Raw genomic sequence first — 25351 nt, 5'->3', positions numbered from 1 at the left:
CAAGATAATGTAATTATAGCCTAGCTTGGGTAGACAATAATTACACATGTACCCTCCACTTTACCCTTTCAAACCATGCAGATGATTAGCACTAGCATAAGTTCAGTTTTAGCTGAGTTAAGGAGCAGGTAGTAAGTCTGCAGGCAAGTTTTTACCTTGGGTAGCTGTACAATTTCATCAACGTTTCCTGGATAGGTAGTTGGGTATCATCAGCATAGCAATGGAAGTTAATCCCATGGCTTCTTATGACACCGCCTAAGGGTAGCATGTACAAGGAGAAGAGCAAGGCTCCACACAGAGCCTTGGGGAACACCATAACTTACTGTGGTGTGATTGTTCATGTCCATAATAAGCCATCCAAACTGAAGACGGTCAGAAAGTTTAGACCTAAACCAGGATAGGGCACAGCCTTTGATGCCAACATGATGTTCAATTCTGTGTAGCAAAATATGATGATCTTTAGTGTCGTAAGCAGCACTAAGGTGTAGAAGAACCAGTATTGAAATGCACCCATGATCAGATGTGATTAGAGTCATTATGTCATTCATAATGTCATTCAGAACTTTGATTAAAGCTGCTTCAGTGCTATGATGGGCTCTAAAGCCAGACTAAATATCTATTCTGTGTTGGGTGGGCCCACTGTGGGGGCTTCACACAGAGGTTTGATTAAGTCTTGGAATGCTTGTTCAGATGAATGGTGTCATTATTGGCTTGGGCTATACCTTTCAGCAGGTCAGTTGGAAATCTCATAGTAAGGTTCCACCAAGTTCCAAAGGTCCCAGAAATGAAAAGAGCTCTTTGGTTGATGATGGTTCTGATGCATATTTAATTGCAGCAGATCTGCAGTTATTTATCTTTTTCCTGAAAATGAATGCATCATCATTTTGTGCCTCACAGCATGAAACCAAACCTGGATATGTTATACCTCTGAATTACTTGGAAATAACCACAGAGTCAGTCATAAATTCCTTCATCAAGCTCAATGCTCTTTACTTTGCCATCACTCAGAAAACAGAGAGAGAAACTCGCGATTTCACCTGAACCAAAAACATCCCTAGACAAAAACAATCGATCCTCAGATCATGGACCAAGGCAAAACAACTAGACAACAGATAACTGCCAGAAACATTGCATTGGCTGAATAAATTAAATAACCAGAGCACATTAAAACCAAAAACCATTTTAGCATTTTTCATAATATAACCAAGGCACATTAAAATCAAAAACCATTTATCATAACAGCTGAATGTAACATGTAACAGATACAAATATTAAACATTGTTAAGGCGAGACACGGCAGGCAAAAACATCGTTTTTTTCAGCAGTGGTCAATTTTGAGATTTTGAGCTAGTTCACTCCCTAAACATGTAATCTTTCATACTAGCATAAAGAAAATATCCTTATTATACATTGATGTGTATATTTATTCACATTTTGTCTGTTCGCGGCGTCAGCATTCTCCTAGGTTTCCTGGAAAGTTAGCATTCTAAGGTAACGTGCAGTATATCGGCTTTCTGATGCCTGACATGTTTGGTATGGTTGAAAAGGTCTGTTTCTTCCACAAAACGCTATGTACTCCAAATAAGGACATTTCCTTTCCAGCAGTAACCAATGATGTTAGCAAAAACGGGGCTTTAAACCTAAAGACGCAATTTCATTGGTTTGCGGTGGTTTCTGATAACGTGATTCGTTCAGACGCATCACGTGGTATGGCTTGATACTTTCTGGAATCTTTAAATGCGATTTTCTCAAAATGAGTTTTTTGTCATACTCCAAGGAAAAAATCTCCACTTCAGTTCAACCTATATATACAAAACTTTCCAGTCTTGTACCCAACTATATTATGAAGACATTTACAGAGGGATTTGTAAATATATTATTCCTAGCCTGAATCATATAACATTATATCCCCAAAAACATGGCGATTTTTAAAGGTTTTTTAAAGGCTATTGACAGTCTTTTCTGATTTACAGGAAAACAAAAGTAGATATCCATAAATCCCTCTGTAATTTTTTTCCATCTAATATGCCAACAAAAGGGAAAAGGAATTTTTAACCTGGCTTCATCCCATGATCAGATTTTTTCTTTTAAACATTATGCAAATTAGCGCATATTTAATGAGATAATGCCTAATTTGCATATTCAAACATCAAAATACTAAAAACTTGTAATACATTTTGTTCTCATCTAAACATGAGTAATCAACTGAGAAAGTTTCAGGGTGATACCTTTTATTTAAGATTTTTACCCTATTCACTTGTAGTGTCTCGCCTTAAAAGAACTCAATCCTCAAAGAAAGAATTGCCTCTTAGATTAGGCCAATAGCATTGAGCTATGATATTGTAGCATTTCTTCATCATGATTAAAGACCTGTGTGAAGCCTCTGCTGTGCTGCTCTTCATTGCGCCCCAGCAGAATGCCACCATTGAATGCATTTAGAGCAGGGGTCTTCAACGTTTTTCAGGTCAGGGACCCCCAAACTGATGGCGAAATGAGCAGGGACCCCCTACTATATAAATTGCATAACATTTTGTTTATAATATACTGGGCCTAGTGCCAAATAAACATAGCTACCCTGTTATCGTGTATTCAATACTAAGCTATTCAAATAATACAAAGGTTAATATATTCTTGAACATTTTTATTTTTTAACATTGAATTTAACCTAACATTTTTGAACAACGAATTTAACTTAACATTTTTTAACATTGAATTTATTTTAACATTTAACAACATGAAAGGTACAGGGTGGCCGTGCCACTGCCATTTATAAACATGAATCTTGCAAACAACTCAATTAATAACAACTTATTAAAATAATTCACAGATATACTGTATGTTTTTATTTCATCATACATAAAAAAGGGACAGTGAATCCTCAAGCATCTGTCGATGGCACACATCCTCCCACATTAGTGAGATGTATCTTCTTTTCAATAACTCCTGACTGACACGATCCAACGGATGACGGAGGAGGAGTCTGGCGCATGGAGTTGTGTTGACAACATAGACGTTATAGTGAGATTGACAGGTCAACAAACCAATCACACCGCTAGCAAGTTGTTAAAATTGTAGGTAGTAGCATGCTAACATTAGCTAGGGGGCTCATACACCTCGCAAATCCTCTCAGACTGATTTTTCAGTTACGATTAAAGTTTAACAGTGTCTATTTCTCTTTATTTATTTTTTTAAATCTAAGCAAAAAAATGTCAAACTAACAATTTATAGGTACAAAGAAGACCAGCTATGGAGTTTGGTCCGCCATCTTTTATTTTTGATCTTTGCGCTCTTTAGACTTGAGCAGAAACGCGATCTGATTGGCTAGTGCCTGTGCTGTCGTATTTGCATGAAAGGTGCTGTGAGTGAACCGGTGCCCAACTTGAGAGAGCTCCTGTGGGTAGCTGAATGTGTCGATTGGACTGAAAGATAACGTCTTCTCGATCAATGTATACGTTCGCTACAATATGTTGGATTTATGTTAATGTACATTTAAAGGGAATAAATACAATTCTGATTCGGAAGACATTTAACTTTGTGGGAAAAAAAATTGGTTGATTTTTTTTTTTTTTTTTTTTTTTTTAGAAATATGAAAAAAAAAATGTCTTATCAACCAAAGATTTCGCGACCCCCCTGCAGTACCTCCACGGACCCCCTGGGGGTCGCGGACCCCCTGTTGAAGACCCCTGATTTAGAGGACACATGGCAGTGTGCTACATACTTCACAAATGCCGTCAGAAATTAGTTTGTTGAAGATTTATTGTATTTATGTATTTTGTGTAAATTAGATTTTGTATCTTTTGTCCATTGTACCATAAATTGATAAGATTTACTGTGTCGATGAAGCAATGCCAAGGTGTTATGATCTGTTACAGGTTTAAGCTGGTGGGGGAACTGCCACTGTTGCATGTTAAAGTCTCTGAACAGAAGATCAAGGGAATGTTCAACCTACTGACAAGCATCCCTTTACCTTCAACAGAGGATCCTACTACACCTACTAAGAAGGTGTGTGCATCTATGAGGAAGACATTGTCTTTCCGGTCAAATATATGATATGGTTAAGCCTAGGCCCATTTACAACAACAATTACTTCAGAGCTTTCTAAACTTATAACCCATGTTTAAATGCCGATTGCTTTATTGCCATACTGTAGTTATTATTCTATTCAATAAAGCAGGTACATTTTCTTTCTTTGGAAGAATTCACATGTGGTTAAAAAATGCCCCTAGGACGTGTTTCTTAATAAACCAATCAGTCGATTGATGTTTAGTGAATCGAATGTTAGTCCATACACCAGATTGCAAAGAAACTAAACATGTCATAGAACTGGGCAAATGTTATGGCAGATAAACAAATAATAGTGTTTTGGAGAAAGGGCAAAGGGTTGGTTTTTATGGTATGCTACCCTGTGGCTCACACGTCTATTTTTGAAGGTAAACTACCGGGTCACTCACACGTTTAGTTTTTAAGGTAAACTACCCTGTCACTCACACGTCTAGTTTTTAAGGTAAACTACCCTGCCACTCACACGTTTAGTTTTTAAGTTAAACTACTCTGTCACTCACACGTTTGGTTTCTTAAGGTAAGCTACCCTGTCCCTCACACGTTTGGTTTCTTAAGGTAGGCTACCCTGTCACTCACACTGAGGTTTTTAAGGTAAACTACCCTCTAAGGCCTTTTTTAGGTAGTCTGACATGCCTTGATGTGTTTGTATATTTCCCCCCACTAAAACATGGAGGCAAAAGTGGCAAGTATGATTATATTCTAAAAGACATCAGCAATAATAACATGAGAGGAATGGTGTAAAACATTTTCATATTTAAATCAAATCTTAACATACCCTTACAAAAAAGGAGGGGGCGTAGACTCCCAAGGGTTTCATCTTGGTGTGTGAAGGCTAATAAGAACCCATTTATTTAATGACCTGTGTGATTTTGTGTCTAGAATGCAGCTCTGGTTAACGGAAGTATTAGTTTCTATGAACAACCAACATTTGATTAAGAAGTTTTAGACATTGTAGTAAATACAAAGATTTCCTCTTCATGAGTTTGCTGTTAGTTTGGTGTGTATTGGTATGTTTTCGGCAGACTTAAACTGTTTTGTAAATGTATGCTGTTAGTTTGGTGTGTTGGTATGTTTGCGGCAGACTTTTTACTGTTTTGTAAATGTATGCTGTTAGTTTGGTGTGTATTGGTATGTTTTCGGCAGACTCTTACTGTTTTGTAAATGTATGCAGGTTTTGGCTCCACCTCTGTCAAACACAACCAAGATTTTAGATGCCTCTGTTCTACTGGATCTGGACACAGGTAAAGGAACAAGAGCACTTCATTGCTCCTTTTATTGTCCCCATGGGGAAAATGTTTGCAAATGTTTCAAATTGTTTGACAAGCCACATGCAGAAAAGACATAGCCTCTCTCCCTAGACTAGGGGTAAATGCATAGACAAGTCCAGAGGACATACTGCAGTTGCATTCATGAGTTCATGTGCTTTGTTTTTAATGAAGAAATACTTTGGCTGAAGGTACCAGTCTAACCAGGCTAAAACGAACATTTTTCAAGAATGTTTGCTAAATGTCTTAGTGGATTAAATTCAGAATGATGTTGGCGCTGGTGGTGTTTCTGATGTGTGTGTGCCTGTGTGTAGACACTGAAGAGGACACCAGTGAGATATCTCAGGATGAAATTCTCCAGAAAAAGGCAAAAGCTGAGTTAACTGACTTGCAATTCAAGTTTGAAGTCAAAGAGGTACTTCTTTTCAAAATCCACACTTTCTTTATTATGCTTGCTTGAGTTATGCTTGGTTGTTTCTGTTGTATGGTTATCTTTCTATGTACAGTGCCGCTTGAAAGTATGTGAACCCCTTGAGCAGTTAGGCGTTTTCTGTTGTTTTACCATGATTTTTCAATTTTTTCATCACCAATTTTCCATAAATGAATTGTCAGGTTTATGTTTATTATTTGCATGTCCTTTTAGAGGGAATTGTGTGAGTAGCCAAAAAACTACATGAAACATGGAATTAGTGTATGTGCAAAAGTAAGTGAACCCCCAGCTGCATTGGTGAAGTCAAGTAGGTAAAAGATTCGGTGAATTACATTTGGGTGCTAAATTAGTCAATTAAGCAAACCAATCAAATGAGACATCAATAGGAAAAGGGTTGGGCAACACGGATAAAAAGAGAGAGGAAACCAACCAAACTACTGTAGTGCCGAGGTGTACCCACACAGATCAACAATGCCAAGAGGAAAGGAGATATCCGAGGAAATCAAGAAGAAGGTACTGACAGCCCATCAGTCTTGGGGATTTATTCTTCTTCTGGTGCTTCTTGGTGATGGTCTTGATGGGCGTCCACTTCTAGGCAGAGGTGTTGAGTCATGTTGAATGCCCTCCATTTCTAAATTTTTGTCTTGGATGGATGGATGGATGGAGCTAGAATATTTTGGAGAGGGTCTTATAGCTTTCCCCAGACTGATGGGCTGTCAGTACCTTCTTCCTGATGCCCTCAGATATCTTCTTTCCTCTCGCCATTGTTGATCTGTGTGGGTACACCTTGGCACTATGTTATTTAGTTTGGTAGTGTACTTGGAGATATCAGTCGTAAGTTTTTTTTTTTTTTTTTTTAGTTCTGGTGAGTGAGGACAGCTGCATGTCACACCCGAGATCTGTTATAGCACTCTTTCACAGTGCAACATACGCTGCCTGCAACTTGCAACCTGCACACACCTAGATGAAATATTTTTTATTCAATTTTTTGATATGGAAGGAGAGAGAGAGAGAGAGAGAGAGAGAGAGAGAGAGAGAGAGAGAGAGAGAGAGAGAGAGAGAGAGAGAGAGAGAGAGAGAGAGAGAGAGAGAGAGAGAGAGAGAGAGAGAGAGAGAGAGAGAGAGAGAGAGAGAGAGAGAGAGAGAGAGAGAGAGAGAGAGAGAGAGAGAGAGAGAGAGAGAGAGAGAGAGAGAGAAAGGGAGAAGATATGTTTAGTAATACTGGCATTTGTTATTAAGTTTGGTTGTGTAATTATGCAGATATCAGTCGTACGTTTTAAATATTTTTTATTTTTTTTAATTTTAGTTCTGGTGAGTGAGGACAGCTGCATGTCACACCCGAGATCTGTAATAGCACTCCTTCACAGTGCAACATACACTACCTGCAACTTGCAACCTGCACACACCTAGATGTAAGCGCAGCAGGTGATGGGTTTGTCGATTTTTCATCTATGGAAAATTGGTGATGAAAAAATTGTTTCAAGCGGCACTGTATGCATGATCTCAGACCCAACTTAAGCATGCATCCAGTATCATAATTGTGTACAGGATTTTTGGAATCCCTTAGCAAAACATGTATATCGTTAATTGTTGAGGTAAATACAATCTCTACAGCAGACAGATAATTACAGATGCTTTCTTCAAATATTTATGTACTTTTTTTTCACTAACTTTAGAATGACAAACAGACAAAGCAGCAAAAGATTTTAAAAATATGTCAAGCAAATCACAGCTTGCATTGTCCCACAACTCAAAGGTTATTAAGCAATGGTTGTTAAGTCAGAGGAGATCTGGAAGACCAGGAATACTTCCAGATAAAGGTGCATATTTGCTAGGCAGAAATTCAAATCAAACCCTTCATAAAAGACTCAAAAGAACTTCAGAATAGTTTATCAAACCTTTCATATAAGACTCAAAAGAACTGTAGAATAGTTTATCAAACTCTTCATATGAGACTCAAAAGAACTTCAGAATAGTTTATCAAACCCTTTATATAAGACTCAAAAGGACTTCAGAATAGTTTATCAAACCCTTCATATATGACTCAAAAGAACTGTAGAATAGTTTATCAAACCCTTCATATAAGACTCAAACTATTCTACAGTTCTCTTATCAAACCCTTCATGTAAGACTCAAAAGAACTGTAGAATAGTTTTTCAAACCCTTCATATAAGACTCAAAAGAACTGTAGAATAGTTTATCAAACCCTTCATATAAGACTCAACCTATTCTATAGTTCTCTTATCAAACCCTTCATATTAGACTCAAAAGAACTGTAGAATAGTTTAGCTCAGGGGTTTTCAACTGGTTTTGTCCCAGGGACCACCATTCTGACTAGAAAGTAATCCGCGGCCCACTGATGTGCCTGCGTATTAGGGATGTGCATCTCATCACTGAGGACGATGCGATACACATCTCGATGCACTGCCAACGATCCGATACATTCAAGATACATAAAAGCAGCTACTAATGCGATACGATACGATTCACCCCTATTGCGATGCAGTGCGATTCGACACGATGCGATTCAACGAGATGCGATGCAAAATAATATAATTCTATGCAATTTAATATGGTACATAACGTTTCATTTATTTGTCATACAACAAATCATTAACAAGGTCTCTGACAAAGTATAACAATGTACCTATGTGTGTATGTGTGTGTGTTAGTGGTCTCTGAATGTATTTTTTTTTTTAACTATACCTGCCAGTCACAACACAGTTTTCTCCATCCTAAACCAGTGGATCAACTGCCTCACACACTAAATTTAACTAATTTGTCCTATTTTAAGGTTTTTCTTTAGAAATATGAGTTGATCCACATGATCAGGATGAAACAAAGCAAACTGTGCTGTGCTGTAACTATGTCACCAGTTGTGCTGAACACTCTTTCAGAGGGAACACTTGTTGCTGGGATGGACAGGTTGCTCTTTGCCAAGGCTGAAAGCATTGTTTTTTAACTTTTGGCACAGTTCCTATCAGAACAAACCTCTCTCTTCCTTTTTGTGTGGGCTCCTGTCAAATTCTGTTTCATCTGCCTGGCCCTGACAAAAATCAGTATAATGGAGACTAGCTGCTAGATTTCCTTTTCCAATTTAAGGAAGATACAGGTAAATTTAAGTAACAAATAGAGAGTTTAGCTACGGTATATGGAGTATATTCCTACCTCTTCCTCTATCATCACCGCCTCTGCTATTATCTTAATGAATATCTTGTCTTGGTGCCGTGGTCTTCCAAGAAGGTCAGGTTTTTTTAAACGTGGATCAATCGCCAGAGTTGTGTCTGAACTCGTTCATAATGTTGGTGAACGTGAACTGAACGTAGGCTACTGTATTACTGTCTGATGAACGATACTGTGAATGTGTTCATTCTGGTGACTCTGAACAGCACGTTCACTCTTTTTAATTTCGTTCAATAAGGTAACAGATTTCTGGAGACTTCCAGTCAAAAAACACCGTTAACAGTAATTTATCCCACCGTCTTTGCCTGTGAGAGCGCCGAAGTTGCACTTAACCCGCGTTAAGTTGCGTAGAGGCAGAGAGCGGTATTGCAGGCAGAGAGAGATTTTAGAAAATTATAGACTTCACGAGAATCGGCCATTGACAGCAGTGGAGGTGAGAGCGCGCTTAAGAAACAGTTAGAGAGGAAGAATCTAAATATAAAATTATTGGTCTTATATTCGGATTATACCGATGCAAAAATGTTAGAAACGATGCATCGCGATTCATTCCACATTGTATCCGGTGCACACTTTTTTGATCCGGGCCGTCGCATCGTGAGCTTTTATGCCGGTGCATCGATGCGAACCGGTGAATCTTCCCATCCCTACTGCGTATGTGTGCGTGCATGGGTGTGTGCTTGTGTGTCCGTGCGTGTGTGAGGGGAGAGGGGAGACCTGTCATTGTAATATCTGGGCATGGTAATGTCCACACAGCCTGTCTATTTGTGGCGAAATGGTAGACAGCGACAGTCTCGTATAATTATCTAGTTCAAGCCTTTCCCTGTACTTATTCTTCAAGTACGCCAGTGTAGAAAAAACGCCCTCACACAGGTAGGTAGTTTGAAAGGGCAAAAGACACCTCATTGCTTTTGCAGCAAGCTCAGGAAATTCTGTCTGGCAACTTATACAGAACTTAAGTCATATGAAAATCACGCAACATCTGTTGCATGAACTCAATAGGCTTGGCATTCAAGAAAACGTGATGCAGCTCCATATGCCGCAATACGGCTTCATGGCTTCAGTTGACAGTAATGTTGAACACATGAAACACAGTGGTACCTCCTCCCCTGCTCTGTCTGTCGTCACTGTAAATCCGTATTCCTCATTGAATTTTCTTTTTCTGTTTTTACTTTGTTTCCCTGGATCCTGTGAAGGTGTAGCTTTGTTGGAATCCTGTCCTTGTCCCTCTATCGTGGCAGCCTGTCCCTCTGTCACTCTCCTCACTAAAAACTGATCCATTGGTGCTTCTGACCATCTAACTCGGCGTTAGAACGAAATGTTAGCTAAGGACAGTAGATAACTTCAGTCATTCACCAAAAGTATAACTTTTTCGACTAAACTTCAAAAGGACTCGTAGGCTATGCTGCAGATGCTTTTCAACTTCGCGCGCGAGACTGAACTTTATGAATAATATGCGTATGGTGTGGGACGCAATGCATTAACATTAGCAAAGCACAGGCTGGATAGGTGCAAGGCTACATTCTGTCAGAGTAAATCTCCTTTGTATTATTTTAGACGTATTTTTCTTATTTAAGATATTTTCACGGTATTCAAGAGTAATCTGGAAATGTGTTGAAATTAGTGCTGTCAAACGATTAAAATATTTAATCGCGATTAATCGCATTTTTGTCAAAATGAATGTCATGGTTAACTCAGTTTTTTTTTGCAATGCTCTTATGAAGATGGATAAGTGGATTGGCTTGCTTTATGCAATGTTTTATTTTATTGAAAAACAACATTGGCAAACAGGGCGGTACAAAATACAATTATAAAGTGCACATTTCAGATAAACAAGGACTCAGCCTATAGTGCAGTTAAACCATGGCTTAATATTTTCTTTTTTTCAAGTTTGCTGTGAACATAGAAGTCACGCGTCTTATTTAAAAAACAATGAACCGTAACAGTTAGGTTACCAATAAAAGGTTAGACAACAGTTTTCAGACAACAGTGAAGCTCGCTTCTTTTGCACAACCCAACTTTTATAGGTAATCTTTCTATTCAGAAGCTTTTTATCATCCATTTCACCGTATCGCGCTCACCATTCACTCAAACGTAACGTTAGCCTTCTACACAGTTTGCGAGGGCAAAAAGAACGATAAACGCAAGATAAAAAAATTGACGGCGTTAAAATGGGTTTGCGTTAACGCGTACAGAAGAAACATTTAAATTGTGGGAAGTGGCATTGAACGGGGTCCAAGTAGAGGACCATCAATATGTATGAAGTAACCGTAGTTACCGTCATTGCTTATTGAAGAATTTGTGAATTGAGGTAATCGTGACAATCGCAACAACTTGTGTAATTACTAATATTTGAGAAAAGCTTTACGATTCCCTCAAACAACAAAAGGCTATGGTAAACTCACTCGCTGACAGAGCAGAGGAGGGTGACCTGGCAACAGAGGGCCGAACCTGTGTCGGGGACCTCTGGCAAACCATGATGTAGGGTTAAATCCCCAGCACTTCCCAGCATGCTCTTATGGCGCGGAAATGGATTTTGTTTCCCTTTTCTTCTACAGATTTGGCCATTCGTAGATTAGTCCATTCCTGATAGAACTCAGGGGGGATGAAATGCAAAGCTGTGGAGGCCAAACTTGTATGCATAAATGATCATATTACACATAATCTGGCTGCAGGTATGAAATCATGATGAATGTAATAAAAAAAGAGAAAAATTCATTTCAAATTAAAAAAAAGATTCAAACTGGCAACTCACTCGGACAGAATTACTGAGGCTTTGTGGAAAGACCGTTTAATCCAAAGAAATGCCCATGTCAAGCTTCTTTGACCGCTTGATTATGGCACCCATGGCATATTTGCCTTATTTCAAATGCTGTTAATTCGCCAAATGCTCTTTTTAGAGCCATACGTGACTCCATACAAGTTTTCATAATAATAGTTGTGTCGTGCTTGTACTACATTATGATGCTTTATGATTGCAGTCATTACTAATACATAGTTATATAATGCTTAATGGACTGGTTTAAGGAAACATATTTATCAAATGGCTATGTCAGTCTTATGAAGCAGGATTCAAGTAAAGTGTTCCCTTCACTTCAAAAATCCACAAAGTCTGCCATTTTGTTTTTACAGGGGTGGCAAAACAATGGCAGACAACTGAACATTATGCAACAAAACTATTTGTTTTTCCTCCCAAACAGCACATAAGAGTATAGATGGATCTGTGATGTTTGTCATAAGAGTATAGATGGATCTGTGATGTTTGTGTTTGTCATAAGAGTATAAATGGATCTGTGTGTTTGTTCTGTGTTGTAGGTCCTGCTGCAGCTGACACAGGATGGTTCCGGTGAACAATCTGTGTTAGCTTGTGTTTGTCAGCTTGGTGCTGAGGGGAAACTCAGAACGTATGACATGACTGTCACATCGTACTTGCACAAGGTCAGCTTGGACTACTGTGAAGGTATACTCATATGCACAAACACCCACCCACACGCACACACCTATGGGACATTCCATATCAAATCAACATGAGGGTTCCCACCGCTGATTGAAGATGAATCAGTATGAAGGAGAAATCAAATATTAGAGCAATTATGTATTTATGTTCATAGAAATGCTTCATTTTGTATTTACCATCAGATATGGTTTAACATGTAGGCTGCTAACATGTTTGAGTAAAGTCATCTCAGTGCAACCGAGTAGATTAGACAATCTTCCCATCTTCTTAAACTTGACCTGATTAGACATTAAATAATTTGCAACATCTGCAACATCAAACTTGTTAAAAACTCTCATGGTAGTGTAAAAGTTATAATAGCTGACTTGTATAGGGTTGGAAAGTGTGGGGGAGAACACAGAGGGGTGAGGTGTAGTGGAATATCTAACAGAAGACCTATAACAGGTTGTTTTACAGCACGACATGCAATTTGTAGCAGATTTACTGGCAGAGTCTTTAGTTTTACTGATGTGACCTTTTAAAACAGCCATGACCAATGAAAACAAAAGCATCAGAATTGAATGGTGATGAAACTAGTTTGCCCTCAGACGTAATTGAATTTTGTTCGGAAGCCATTCAGACAACACACACACACACACACACACACACACACACACACACACAAATACATTTTTATATTTACATAAGCTCACACAAGTATGGACATGTATACACACACTGTGCTCTTTTGCAGACTCTCTCAATCAGCCACTGCATTTGATCCGTTCTTCTGATGCTGCTGACAATGATCTCCTGAAAGTAGTCTTTGTCAAAGTAAGCCACGTGCACTCACATACAAACACATTTACACATACAAACATCTCTCTCTCACTCACATACTAAAACATTTACCCTTTTGGTCATTCACATATTGACATCTCTCTCACTCACATATACACAGAGAGAGAGGGACATTTCCTTAATGTTTTAAAGAATGTTATTGTATATAACCATGTTCTAATATAGTGTTATTTTTGCTTTGTGATCGGCAGGCTGATCCTACTGGACCACATTTTCTGGACACATTTGAGAACACTGAAGGAACTCTTAAGGTACAGCCATAAGACATTGTTTACCATATTTAGATGAATCATATGCGATATATATTGATTTGCGGTGGTGACAGCCATCAAGGGGCTTAATGAAATGCTATCCACTGTAGCGTCCTGCAGATATATGAACTTGAGTGAACTCAAACTTGAGTAACCTTTGAAAAACATGCTGGTCTCTCAAACAACCTAAAGGGTGTCATGTCAGAACATCCTAAGTACATGCCTGGTAAATTCAAGACCTTGTGTATGACTGTTACCGTATTTTCCAGACTAAAAGGCGCACTTAAAAGCCTTTAATTTTCTCCAAAAACTACAGTGATCCTTATAATCCGGAGCGCCTTATATATGAATTAATTCTGGTTGTGCTTACTGACCTCGAGGCGATTTTGTGTGGTACACGGCACTCTGTGAAAATGTTTTAGTACGACCTTGGTAACTGTGAAAAGATTGCGCCTCGCGCTAACTCCCACACTAGGATGGTGGCCCTAGGACTTCCAGAGGTCTTGGGTGAGGGTGTGAGAAACACGGTAAAACAAGGTGATATCCAGTGAACTTAAGTGAGAATTTATTTACAGTGCAAAACAATGATGACAAACCAGTGCAGTGACAAAGCGCCAACAAACACACTCTAAACAAACAAACAAACAAACAAAAAAACAATTACTAATGCACAATTCTCTTTCACAATCAAAATATCTTACTCTTGCTTTTCAGTCTACCTGCTCTCCAGACTCCCACCCAGAAGTGAGAAACTCTTGAGCTTAAATAAAGCCTTGCCATTAACCTAATTGGAACATACCAATACAGAGAGGGGACTACACAGTCTGTTTTCATTACATTAAACATGATACACCATCACATTACCCCCACACCAATCATTGCCTTTCCCCCATCCCAATTACATAATTAACTCCGCATTTAATCATGCCATTGTCCAGTGCTCATGTTTCTTGGGGGACAGAAAGTTCGTGGGACCAGGAAGTGTGTGTGATGTCAATGCTTGTTTGTGTGGTGCGACAATGTATGGATTAACGGCGTGAAATGAGTTATGGAGCGGATACAACTGGTACCTAGCTGATCGCTGTGATGGTGAAGTAACTGGGTGAGTAACAGAGGGATTTGTGAAATATGATCGTGCTGTGTTGGAATGGATACACGGTTGCCGGCACCGTGCAACATTCCAAAGTAACCGGGTTGTGTATGGATGCGTGTGTGCGTGTTTCTGTGTGGCAGAGAAGTAGCGTTCAGTTTAAATGTCGCGGGTGGTGTCAGGCGCGTTAGGGAAAAGGAGGGGCTGCCTTTTCACAGTAAACTACAAAGCCGCACCGCTTGCAGCATTACGGCTACCGTATTTTATATAAACCCTCGAACAGTACATTGCTCCCGACCACTGTTGCTGGAGGCAGTACTTCTGCCTCAATGAGGTGAGAGCATATCGGCATGCTAATGTTATACTTATTAGCAGCGAGGCTAGCTAGCTAATATGTGTTTCAATGGATGTTTGGTGTAAGCGTTAGCAGCTTCAGTTAAGACCTACAATACTCTGCAACATTTTGAGAGTTATTGTGAATACGCTAACGTTTGATTTAGTGGTATCGGACTGCTTTTTTACGTTATAATCCAGTGCGCCCTATAGTGCGGAAAGTACGGTAACAAGCTATTCTGGAAATTTGGCAGTTGAGACATCATGAATGAAACAATCGATGTTATGTATTTTTATGGTAGTATTTGTGTAAAAGGAATATACTGTAAACATTTGAATTACAGTTGTAGGTACAATGGGTACCAGCCTCACATGGGCACCAGAATAATGTAGGTGCCTTACCTTGTGAGCGGGCGCCGAGTATTTGTGGGTGCAATTGTGCTTCAATAGTAATACTGTTTTCACGAGGGCCACCAAGATAACATTGATACTATCCTGACAACAGCACCAGTAATATGTTGGTGATCTCACCCTATTGGACAGGAAAGTGTTTAAAAAAGAGAGGGAGTGTGTGTGTGTGTGTGTGTGTGTGTGTGTGTGTGTGTCCGTGTGTGTGTGTGTGTTGTGTTGTGTGTGTGTCTGTGCGAGCCAGTGTTCGCTGTCTGGTGCACACCAGATACAATATGTGTGTGTGTTCCTTTATTCGGTCACCGTGGTTCCATTTGCATGTTTGTGCACTTTCATGAACATTCATGTGATATGAAAAAGGACCAGCTTCTGTGAAGTGCAAGGTGTTCTCTTCACGTGTTGCTATGTTGAGGCCAATGAATGTGTAATCCGTGTGATTACGGTGCCAAGTTAGAAGAGGGAAATTATTTAGTAATGAATGCAAGACCCTATGTCTCCGTGAAGCATACAGTGGGGAAAATAAGTATTTGAACCCCTACCGATTTCTCAAGTTTGGCCACTTGCAAAGAAATGTGTGATCTAGAATTGTATTGGTAGGTGTATTTTAACAGTGAGAAACAGAATATCAACAAAAAAATTCAGAGAACTGCATTTTATAACATTTATGACTTTATTTGCATTTGATGAATAAGTATTTGAACCCCCAAGCAAACGGCAAGAATGCTGGCTCACAATGACCAGTTATGTGCCCAAGAAGCACACAGATTAGTCCTCATTAGGTCTAACAAGGTACACCTGATCTCAACTGGTGACGTTTATAAAATAAAACCTGTCCAAAGAATCATACTTCACACCTTCAACCTCACCACCATGGGCAAGACCAAAGAGTTGTCCAAGGACGTCAGAGATAAGATTGTAGACCTGCACAAGGCTGGAATGGGCTACAAAACCATTGGCAAGCAGCTTGGTGAGAAGCAGACAACTATTGGTGCAATTATTCGTAAACGGAAGCAACACCAAACAAATGTTAATCACTCTAGGTCTGGGGCTTCATGCAAGATATCCCTTCGTGCGGTATCAGTGATCATTCGAAAGGTGCAGAATAACCCCAGAACTACACAGGGGGAGCTTGTGAATGATCTCAAGGCAGCTGGGACCACAGTCACCAAGAAAACCATTGGCAACACACCACGCAGTAATTTTTTGAAGTACTGCAGCACTCGCAAGGTCCCCCTGCTCAAGGAAGCGCATTTACAGGGCCATCTGAAGTTTGCCATTGCACACTTGAATGATTCTAAGGAGGATTGTGAGACAGAATGTGGTCAGATGATACCAAAAAAAAGCTCTTTGGCATCAACTCGACTTGCCGTGTTTGACAGGGGGGGGAATGCTGAATATGACCCCAAGAGTACATCATACCCACCATCAAGCATGGAGGTGGAAACATTATGCTTTGGGGCTGTTTCTCTGCCAATGGTACAGGACGACTCCACCGCATCAAGGGGACTATGGATGGGGCCATGTAACGTGGAATATTGGGCTTGAACCTCATTCCCTCATTCCCTCCCATTGAAAACGCAACAAGATTTGGAGAGGATCTGCAAAGAGGAGTGGACCAAAATCCCTCCTGAGATGTGTGTAAACCTGGTGACCAACTACAAGAAACGTCTGTGCTTGCCAACAAGGGTTATTCCACCAAGTACTAAGTCATTTTTGTAAGTCAGTTTTGCTTGGGGGGCAAATACTTATTTTTTGCATCAAATGCAAATAAAGTCATAAATGTTATAAAATGCATTTTTCTGGATGTTTTTGTTGATATTCTGTTTCTCACTGTTAATATACACCTACCATTACAATTATAGATCACACATTTCTTTGCAAGTGGCCAAACTTGTGAAATCGCAAGGGGTTCAAATACTTATTTTCCCCACTGTAACTAACATTAACACTTGTATGGTGTGGCGAAGCCAACTACCAAATAACCAAGAAAAGATATCCCTAGAGTACATGGCAAAGGTAAAAAAAGTCTTATGCTTAACCAGGTAGTGAGTAGGCTACGATAGCTAAATTCCCAATTCTTAAAGTTACCAGTCCTTTGGGGAAAGGGGTTTTCTGATGTTTTGATGGGGCAAACAGAAGAGTGTCTATAGATGGTGAAGGTGGTCGAAGCTCTGATGTCGCCGTTGCTCTGCAGTGTACATCGGAAGACATGGTTGCTCTGCTTGATCCGTTTGCAAATTTCGTGTTTGTCTTTGTGATTACTTGCTTGGCTTTCTCCCGTCGCCGAGTTGGCTAGCAAAGTTTCTGTTAGCTGGTCGTGCTAAACTGGCTTTCTTTTGGTTAGTGGTTTCTCTCGTCCTGACTCACAAGAAATCTTCAGCAGTCTTAGGCTGCTTTTCTGAGCGGCTAGTGAGCTCTCTTGGGGAGCTGAGAGAACAGAGATGTTCCTGACATGGAAAGAGAGATGTGTTCCTGTTAGTGCCGGGGAATGGAAGAGAGAAAGATGTACATAACTGGTGATCTTTTGTGGTCCAGTAATGGGGGTGTGGTGTGGTAAAGGGGTGGTTAAGGTTGCTACATCAGGCTTCAGTTACAGATTGATTGGAGGAGAGGCTGACTGTTCTGGATAAAACCATACACAAGTTCCTGATTAAAATCACACTGGACACATTGTAGATGTACCAACACAAAGCAAAGCACTGTACTGTTATCCAGTGGCGGCTTCTTCTTCCTCTTCCTCTTTTGTCTCCTTCTTCCTTCTTCCTTCTTCTTTTTGCAGTACAGTACATAACAGTACAGGGCATTGCATGCACTGTCATTATGAGTAGAATAAAACCGCACTCAAGCTTTTCTTATTGATATTAAGACCAGTTTATTTCCACAGACTCGTTTCGGCCTTGAGCCATCGTCAGTGTGTAGTGTGGACAACAGAATTGATGCTTTTTATCAACAAGGGTCAAGGGTTACAAGTGACGCATGACATCAACAGGTGACATCTCCAGGTGACCTGCACCAAAGGGTGCACAGATTCAAAGCATGTTCGCACACAGGCAATAAACAGGAAAAACATATTAAACAGTAGCCAAACCTAGCAGCCTGAATCAAATAAAGCAGACATACTAATAATGATAGTAATATAATAATAATAATAATAATAATACAAAATTGACAAGTCAAGTAGGCTAAACGAAAATCCCAAAAATTATTTAGGCGGTAATGCAACCGCAGCGACTCTCCTATAGCATCTGAATGCATCAATAAGCATTATGTTCCACCCAACTCATATATACAACCCAGTGAATATGTACACATATTTTTACGCAGAGGGATCATAAAAAGCAGTTCAAAACTAGCTCTTCATTCAGACCATTGGGGTGTACAGTTTGAAGCGTAAAGATCCAGTGCGCCTCCCGCTGAAGGAGATAGCGCTCTCTGTCACCACCCCGTTTAAGAGTCTTCACTGCCTCTATGCCTTGAAATTTTAAGGTGCAGACATCGTGCCAAGATTTATTAAAATGTCTTGCTACAGATGACTTTAACGTCATGATTACGTCTGTTACTTTTGTGTTCGTTTATTCTTACTCTTAATTCTCTTTTTGTTTTTCCAACATAACAAAACCCGCATGGGCATTTCAGGAGGTATACGACAAAGGTCGTGAGGCAAGTGATTCTCCCCCTCACGGAGAATGACTTGCCAGTGCGCGGGTGTAGAAAGGAATTATCCTTGATCATAGCATTACAATTAACGCAACCCCTGCAGGGGAAATTACCAGGATCAAGATTTGTGAGCCAATTGGTTGGCGGAGAATATGAGTCTGCTCTCACCAGGGTATCTCGCAAGTTAGGCAATCTTTTATAGGCAAAAAGTGGAGGATTTTTAAACGATTGGCCGATCTGCGAGTCGCTAGATAGAATATGCCAATGTTTTTTCACTATGGACTTGACCTCGGACGACAGTGGTGAAAAAGTCGTAGACAAGACAATTCTGTTTTCTAAAGTGGTTTCTTTCTTTTTGAAAAGTGATTCTCGCTCTATGATACGTACCCTATTCAAACATGAATCCAGATTAATCTTATCATAACCTTTGGAAACGAAACAGTCATACAAAATGTTGGCCTGACCTTCGAATTCCACCTCAGTACTGCAAATTCTCAGCCTGGATACCAGCCTAAACCCCGCCCACAACATTTTTGTTCTGGGAAGTTTGGTCTGGCTTTGTGCATATTGGGGAGACAATATCAGTTCTCGTCAAAACAATCTGACCAATGAAATTGTCAGAGCGGGCTTTATACGATGATGGACAGATGATCAACCAATGCTTGAGTTGAATTAACCGGTAGATTTGAAATAGTACCAAGATGGCTCGCTTGTTAGTGGGAAATATTTTATGTGAATTAAGCTATCTACACGACTTTTTTAATGTCTACATTGACTCGGTTAGTTGTGTATGTGCAACACGAATGTTGCAGAGTATTGTTTGTCTTAACTAAAGCTCTCTAGACCATTATTGTAAGGTTATTGCTAAAGCTAAGACCAAAAATCCATTGAAACACACGTAGCTAGCTATAGCCTCACTGCTAATTGTATGTATAAGTATGACGGGTGCAAGCATATCTCACAGATATTGACGGCGCATTCATTTTGAAAGAGGAACAGAGAAACGCGATTAACACATTTGTCGATTGAAAAGATGTTTTTGCCGTCCTTCCTATCCTACGGGATCAGGTAAAAGTTTAATGTATCAGATGGTCATACTACGTTGCTCTAATTGGTTCTAGGTATCCAATTCAGCGAAGAGGCATTTTCTTTCCTGGTTCGTTAATACACGCCCCATAATCACAGCCCAATGGGTCAGGATCAGACTCATATTCTGAGTAGAATTATGAGTATGACATCGTCAGGCTAGCAAATTCTCCTCATACGTAGAAATTGACTATAAAACCTGCCCCGTAGAGCTAGAGACCTGAACATCGAGAAATTATATAGAGGTGTAAAAGAGGGTGCCCGAGCGGTTGTTTTTAGGTCACCCTTCCAGATGGATGGAAATGGAGGAGAAACAGTATTTCCAAAAAAATATGGATCTTTATTTTTTAGGCTACCGGTAGGTTTAGACAAATGAACAAACAAACAAACAAAACAAAACACTGATTCAAAACAAACATAAATAGGCACAATGGCCAGGTTTCACTATAGCACTATTCACTTGTTACACTCCACTCACGTTCTACGGTCAGCTCACATCAGCTACCTCTCTCGAATGAGCTGCGCGCCCCGTATTTAACACAGTCGGCCATTACCATTCACACGCATCAATCAATTAAATGCTGCGCACGGTATTACCACATTATAAACATTCTGGTACACTATATACCACATATACATTCATGCCATATTATCATCTGTGCCCCGAAACATGTTACCAACGAATTACTTTAACACAGTACGCGCACCCCTGCTCCCATGAGCACTTCCTTAGAGGCGCGCAAAATGCCCCTTGAAAACAGTCCTCTTCCCTGCACCCGGTTTGCTCCCCTGTTCACAGAAGTAATACCCGGTAACCACGAAGACAAACATTTTGGCCTACCCTGTTAGTGACTTCAATAACCCAAGTAAGTGTTCTGATGTTTCCATGTGCACTAAGAGCACTTACACTGGTATGGTTTCACCTTACATACTACCATGTCATTGACTCATACTTGCGCTCCGCGCATCTTTCCTCTCTTTACCGACACTTTGTCTCCCGTTGCCCTCTCCCAGATCAGACATCTAAAGCGATGTTTAAACCATCGGAATATTTCTAGGCATCGTAGACATCTACACTATAATCCTCTTTGTTGTGTACAGGCATATACATTGGTGTAAAATAATGTTCACAGTACAACAGAAAACCGCTGCTTTACGTGACAGACCACTGCGCGGACAAAGCGCTCTGTCACAAGAGGACATGTTAAATTCCAATGTAAATCGTAAAGAGTCCAGTCTAGAGTTAAGAAATTCATGAAATTTGTTAGGTTGTTCCACTGCACCACTAAAGATAAAAAAAGACATCATTAATATATCGGAACCAACATTTCAAACAGTGGTTAAAGACATTTTCAGAGGAATACACAAAGTCAATCTCAAACTTGCCCATGAACAGGTTTGCATAGTTTGGGGCAAATGGAGAGCCCAATGCTGTGCCCTTCACCTGGTGGTAGAAAATCAATATGATGGAAAAAATCAATATGATGACTTTTATGTGTCTTGATCTAATCAAGTGCCAATTATTCATCTGTGCCAATTATTCTTATTGGACAAAATTGATAAACCTTTTTGATAAAACCCAATGTGGTAGAAGATCTCACATGGCAGAAATGTGTACTATTGGGTGGGGCAGACGCCAAAGTTGGTGAAAGAACCAGGGATATTCTCAATCACTGTGCCAAATTAAAATTATCTTTCAATCTGTTTAAAGTTGAAACACTTTGGGTGCCTGCACACCTGTGCACTTGACCCCAAATTATTGGGACTAAGCGTCTCACGCTGGTAAGCGAGAGAGGAAGTCTGCCGTGGCATTATCCCGTCTTCCACCGGGCATCCCACAACTGCCACCAATTGTGACGGGCCGAGCCTCTTCTTACCGTCAAAATGTGGGTTTGTCCCAAAAAGCTCAGAGACAGAGTGAGGGTTCAAAGATACAAGTTTAAATATACTTCAACATATCCAGGAGAACTGCTTAGCCTCTAAATAAGCAGAGGACAAAAATCTACAGTCTCTAGGAATATCATCTGCGAAGTGAATTTGTGATTTTTTTCAGTGTACCTTAATATGTATCTGTATACTACTAACTATTATGTGTATTTGTTGTAATCAGGTGGAGTTCTCCTCTCTGGACTTTCTCCTTCATACCAGAGCACTGCTGTCATGCATACAATTATTAAACTCTGCCATGCCTGGAGAGCTGAGGTCAGGCGGAGAGAAACAAGACAGAAGCCACCATAAGAAGGACTTGGAAAAGACAGGTATACATAGCTGTGTAATTGAGCTAAAATATATAACATTATGTGCGTCACAAAATGTCTTAATTTTCTCAAAACATTTGAAATAACAACAATGAGATGTATAAAAACGTGCATATTAAAGGGCAGCATCAGACAAACAGCTAATGACGGTGTTTGTGCAATCCCCTGACGTTGTTTGGTGATAAATTAACCGCAACATTAGCGCTGCTGAAAACATTACGTCGCAACTGGTCCGACGTTTCCTTAAAAATAAGCAAACACAAAACTCAAGAAATACGTGATTTCAAAGCCTTGTCCAGCTGTTTACTGACGTTTGTCATGTTTAATGAAGAGAGAGAGGGAGAGAGATACAGGCAAGCAGGCAGGCAGGCAGGCAGGCAGGCGTAATTATTGAAATGAAAGGTAGGTCTTAAGTTGAGCTACATAACAGTCTGGTGAGGTATATTGTGGTATATTATTAGTCAGTGGCGGTCCCTGCATTTCACGACTAGGCCTTCAGCGATGTCCTACTACACGACAGTTGAGCTGAGTGAATCCACCTCTTAATACCATTATTATTCAATTCAATTCAATTCAATTCAATTCAATTCAATTCAATTTTATTTGTATAGCGCCATAACAATACAATTGCCTCTAGGCGCTTAACAGAGCCCAGAGCCTAAACACCCTTAGTGCATGCACAATGGCAACAAGGGCAAGGAAAAACTCCCTGTTAGGCAGGAAGAAACCTTAAGCAGAACCACGGCACATAAGGGGGGACCCATCTGCTTGAGGTCGGCCGGGTGGAGACAGGAAGGTGGGAAGGGGGGAAGGGGGGAAGGGGGAGGGTTGTGTGGCAGAAGGGGAAAGGAAGCAACAGGGGTTATACACAGCCAGCATTTGGTCGCTGGACATAGTAAGTATACAGACTTTCGGTGGTAAACATGATACAGGCAAGACCAGATTACTGTACCAATAGGGTTACTGTTACAGGGGTAAGGGATGTAGGGACAGAGAAACATTTCAGTGGAGGCAATAATGTATATTGTATATAAATGCTAGCATAGGGTATTGGGTAGAGTAGGTGTACGGCAATGCAGTGGCGGTGGGTGCGATTGGCCGAGGGTTTCTCCAGGTGGACCAGGTGGAGAGACTACAGCAGCGTCCCATAGCAGAGATAGTCCTGATTAGTAGGGAGAGAAAAGGGAAGAAAAGGAAGAAAGTGAGTGGGTAGAGCTCAGCTGTCCATGTGCGTAGATGCAGAGTGGTGGGGGTGAGGAGCAATAGTTCCACTTCCATCAGCGATTGGAACATGCTATAAGGGAGAGAGAACATTTATGTTAGTAGACATCAATTTCAGAAACAGATAGGGAGATACATTTGGGTAGTAGATTTAACAGTAGGCAATATGGCTATTTTATCAGTGTTATTATAGGCATAAGCAATATTGTATGGAAGGAGAGAGAGAGAGAGAGAGAAAGAGAAAGGGAGAAGATATGTTTAGTAATACTGGCATTTGTTATTTAGTTTGGTAGTGTACTTATGGAGTTTTTTTTTTTTTTTTTTTAGTTCTGTTGAGTGAGGACAGCTGCATGTCACACCCGAGATCTGTTATAACACTCTTTCACAGTGCAACATACACTGCCTGCAACTTGCAACCTGCACACACACAGATTAAATATTTTGTATTTTATTTTTATTAGAACATTATTTGTGTTCGGATATATCTGGGTGGCTAGCGCAGCAGGTGATGGGTTTGTCGACGCAATTACTTTTGGCTATAGGATGCACTAAAGAGGAATGTCTTTAGCTTTGATTTGAATATAGGTACGGTGTCTGCATCTCGGATGGAGGCAGGGAGATAATTCCAGAGGAGGGGGGCTCGGTAGCTAATTATGACGCCATGGCTCTCGAACCATACAGAAAGGCAGTATACTTGAGCATTGCATCACCTTAACATAGTCGAGTACAACAGACTTCATTAATATTTCCGGAGCCTTTAAAATCAATACCCCCGTATTAACAATAAATTACGAGAAGTAAACTCTCAGTTATATGATCGCTTGGATCACAACTTAATAATAAAAGGCGATTTTCAGGGATTAGTCTACAAAGTTTTATTAAGTCCACCAAAAGTAGCCTATGTGAGCTTAAAACAAGTTTGTCCACAAAACATCGCATTGTCCCACCTGCAAAGCAGTTTCATTAAACTGACCCGATCCTCACAACATCCAGTTTTTCTTGAAAGGGCCGTCTTGAAAATGGCGTTTCTATTATATTAGCGACCAGATCGATCCTCCTTCAGCCATTGTGGGTTGAAAATAAACTGAAATTTACGTTTTCGCTAATTCACCACCACCATCTGCAACTAAAATGAGCACTTCCTGAGGCACTGCCTCAGTCTGCCGCACTAGTGCGTATCCAATCAAAGAACTTGTTCAACGTGATGCCTGCTAGCTGGCCTAGTCTGGCCCCAATGTCGCCAACTCGAAATCTGATTGGTTATCACAACTGTCTGTTTCAGTTCATTCAACTTAAATGAAATACGTAAAACAGCCAGTTGTGATAACCAATCAGATGTACAGGCGCCTTCAATGTTAATTCTGAAGGCCTCTGGGAAGATTTCTTAGAGCCTGGCAACACATGATAGCTGAAATATGATTGGATGAATGCTCTAACATAAATAAACAACGCTGGAAGCTATGAAATGAAGAGAATGGACTATGGGGAATAATTTAATACATATTTATGAAAAGAAAATATTAAAATAAAATGTATTTTATTACATTTATTTTCTGATGATGTTTAGGCCAGCAGAGAAGGCCTTGCTGGCCCTGACGGACCACCACTGTTATTAGTGTAAAGCTGCTTATGCTGCAGAAAACAGTAAAAAAAAAAAAAAAATTGTGTGTATTGTGCTGTCAGCTTTACAGAGGTTATGTAAGTCACTCTTGCTCATAATGCACAAGATTGATTTATCTCATTTACAAAATTTGCAGCAAAATGCCAAGAAAAGAGAGACTCCAAAAGCAGAAGGACAGCGAACTGCAGCAAG

General features: G+C 40.1%; 1 protein-coding gene across 4 annotated transcripts in view; it reads left to right on the top strand.

Moving 5' to 3' along the window:
* Positions 1–25351, top strand: part of vps13c (vacuolar protein sorting 13 homolog C) — a 271108-nt gene that overhangs the window by 90923 nt on the left and 154834 nt on the right. For all 4 annotated transcript variants that reach the window (XM_080843884.1, XM_080843883.1, XM_080843882.1 and 1 more), the window contains 7 exons: positions 3873–4002; positions 5234–5303; positions 5642–5742; positions 12253–12397; positions 13128–13207; positions 13426–13485; positions 22170–22317. In XM_080843884.1, the coding sequence (XP_080700010.1) occupies positions 3873–4002; positions 5234–5303; positions 5642–5742; positions 12253–12397; positions 13128–13207; positions 13426–13485; positions 22170–22317 (734 nt within the window). The remainder of the gene's footprint in view (positions 1–3872; positions 4003–5233; positions 5304–5641; positions 5743–12252; positions 12398–13127; positions 13208–13425; positions 13486–22169; positions 22318–25351) is intronic.

The sequence above is a fragment of the Sprattus sprattus genome, assembly GCF_963457725.1.
Source record: "Sprattus sprattus genome assembly, chromosome: 8".
NCBI lineage: Eukaryota > Metazoa > Chordata > Actinopteri > Clupeiformes > Clupeidae > Sprattus > Sprattus sprattus.
Note: the sequence above shows the minus strand (reverse complement) of the source record. Positions and strands in the feature narration are given on the sequence as shown.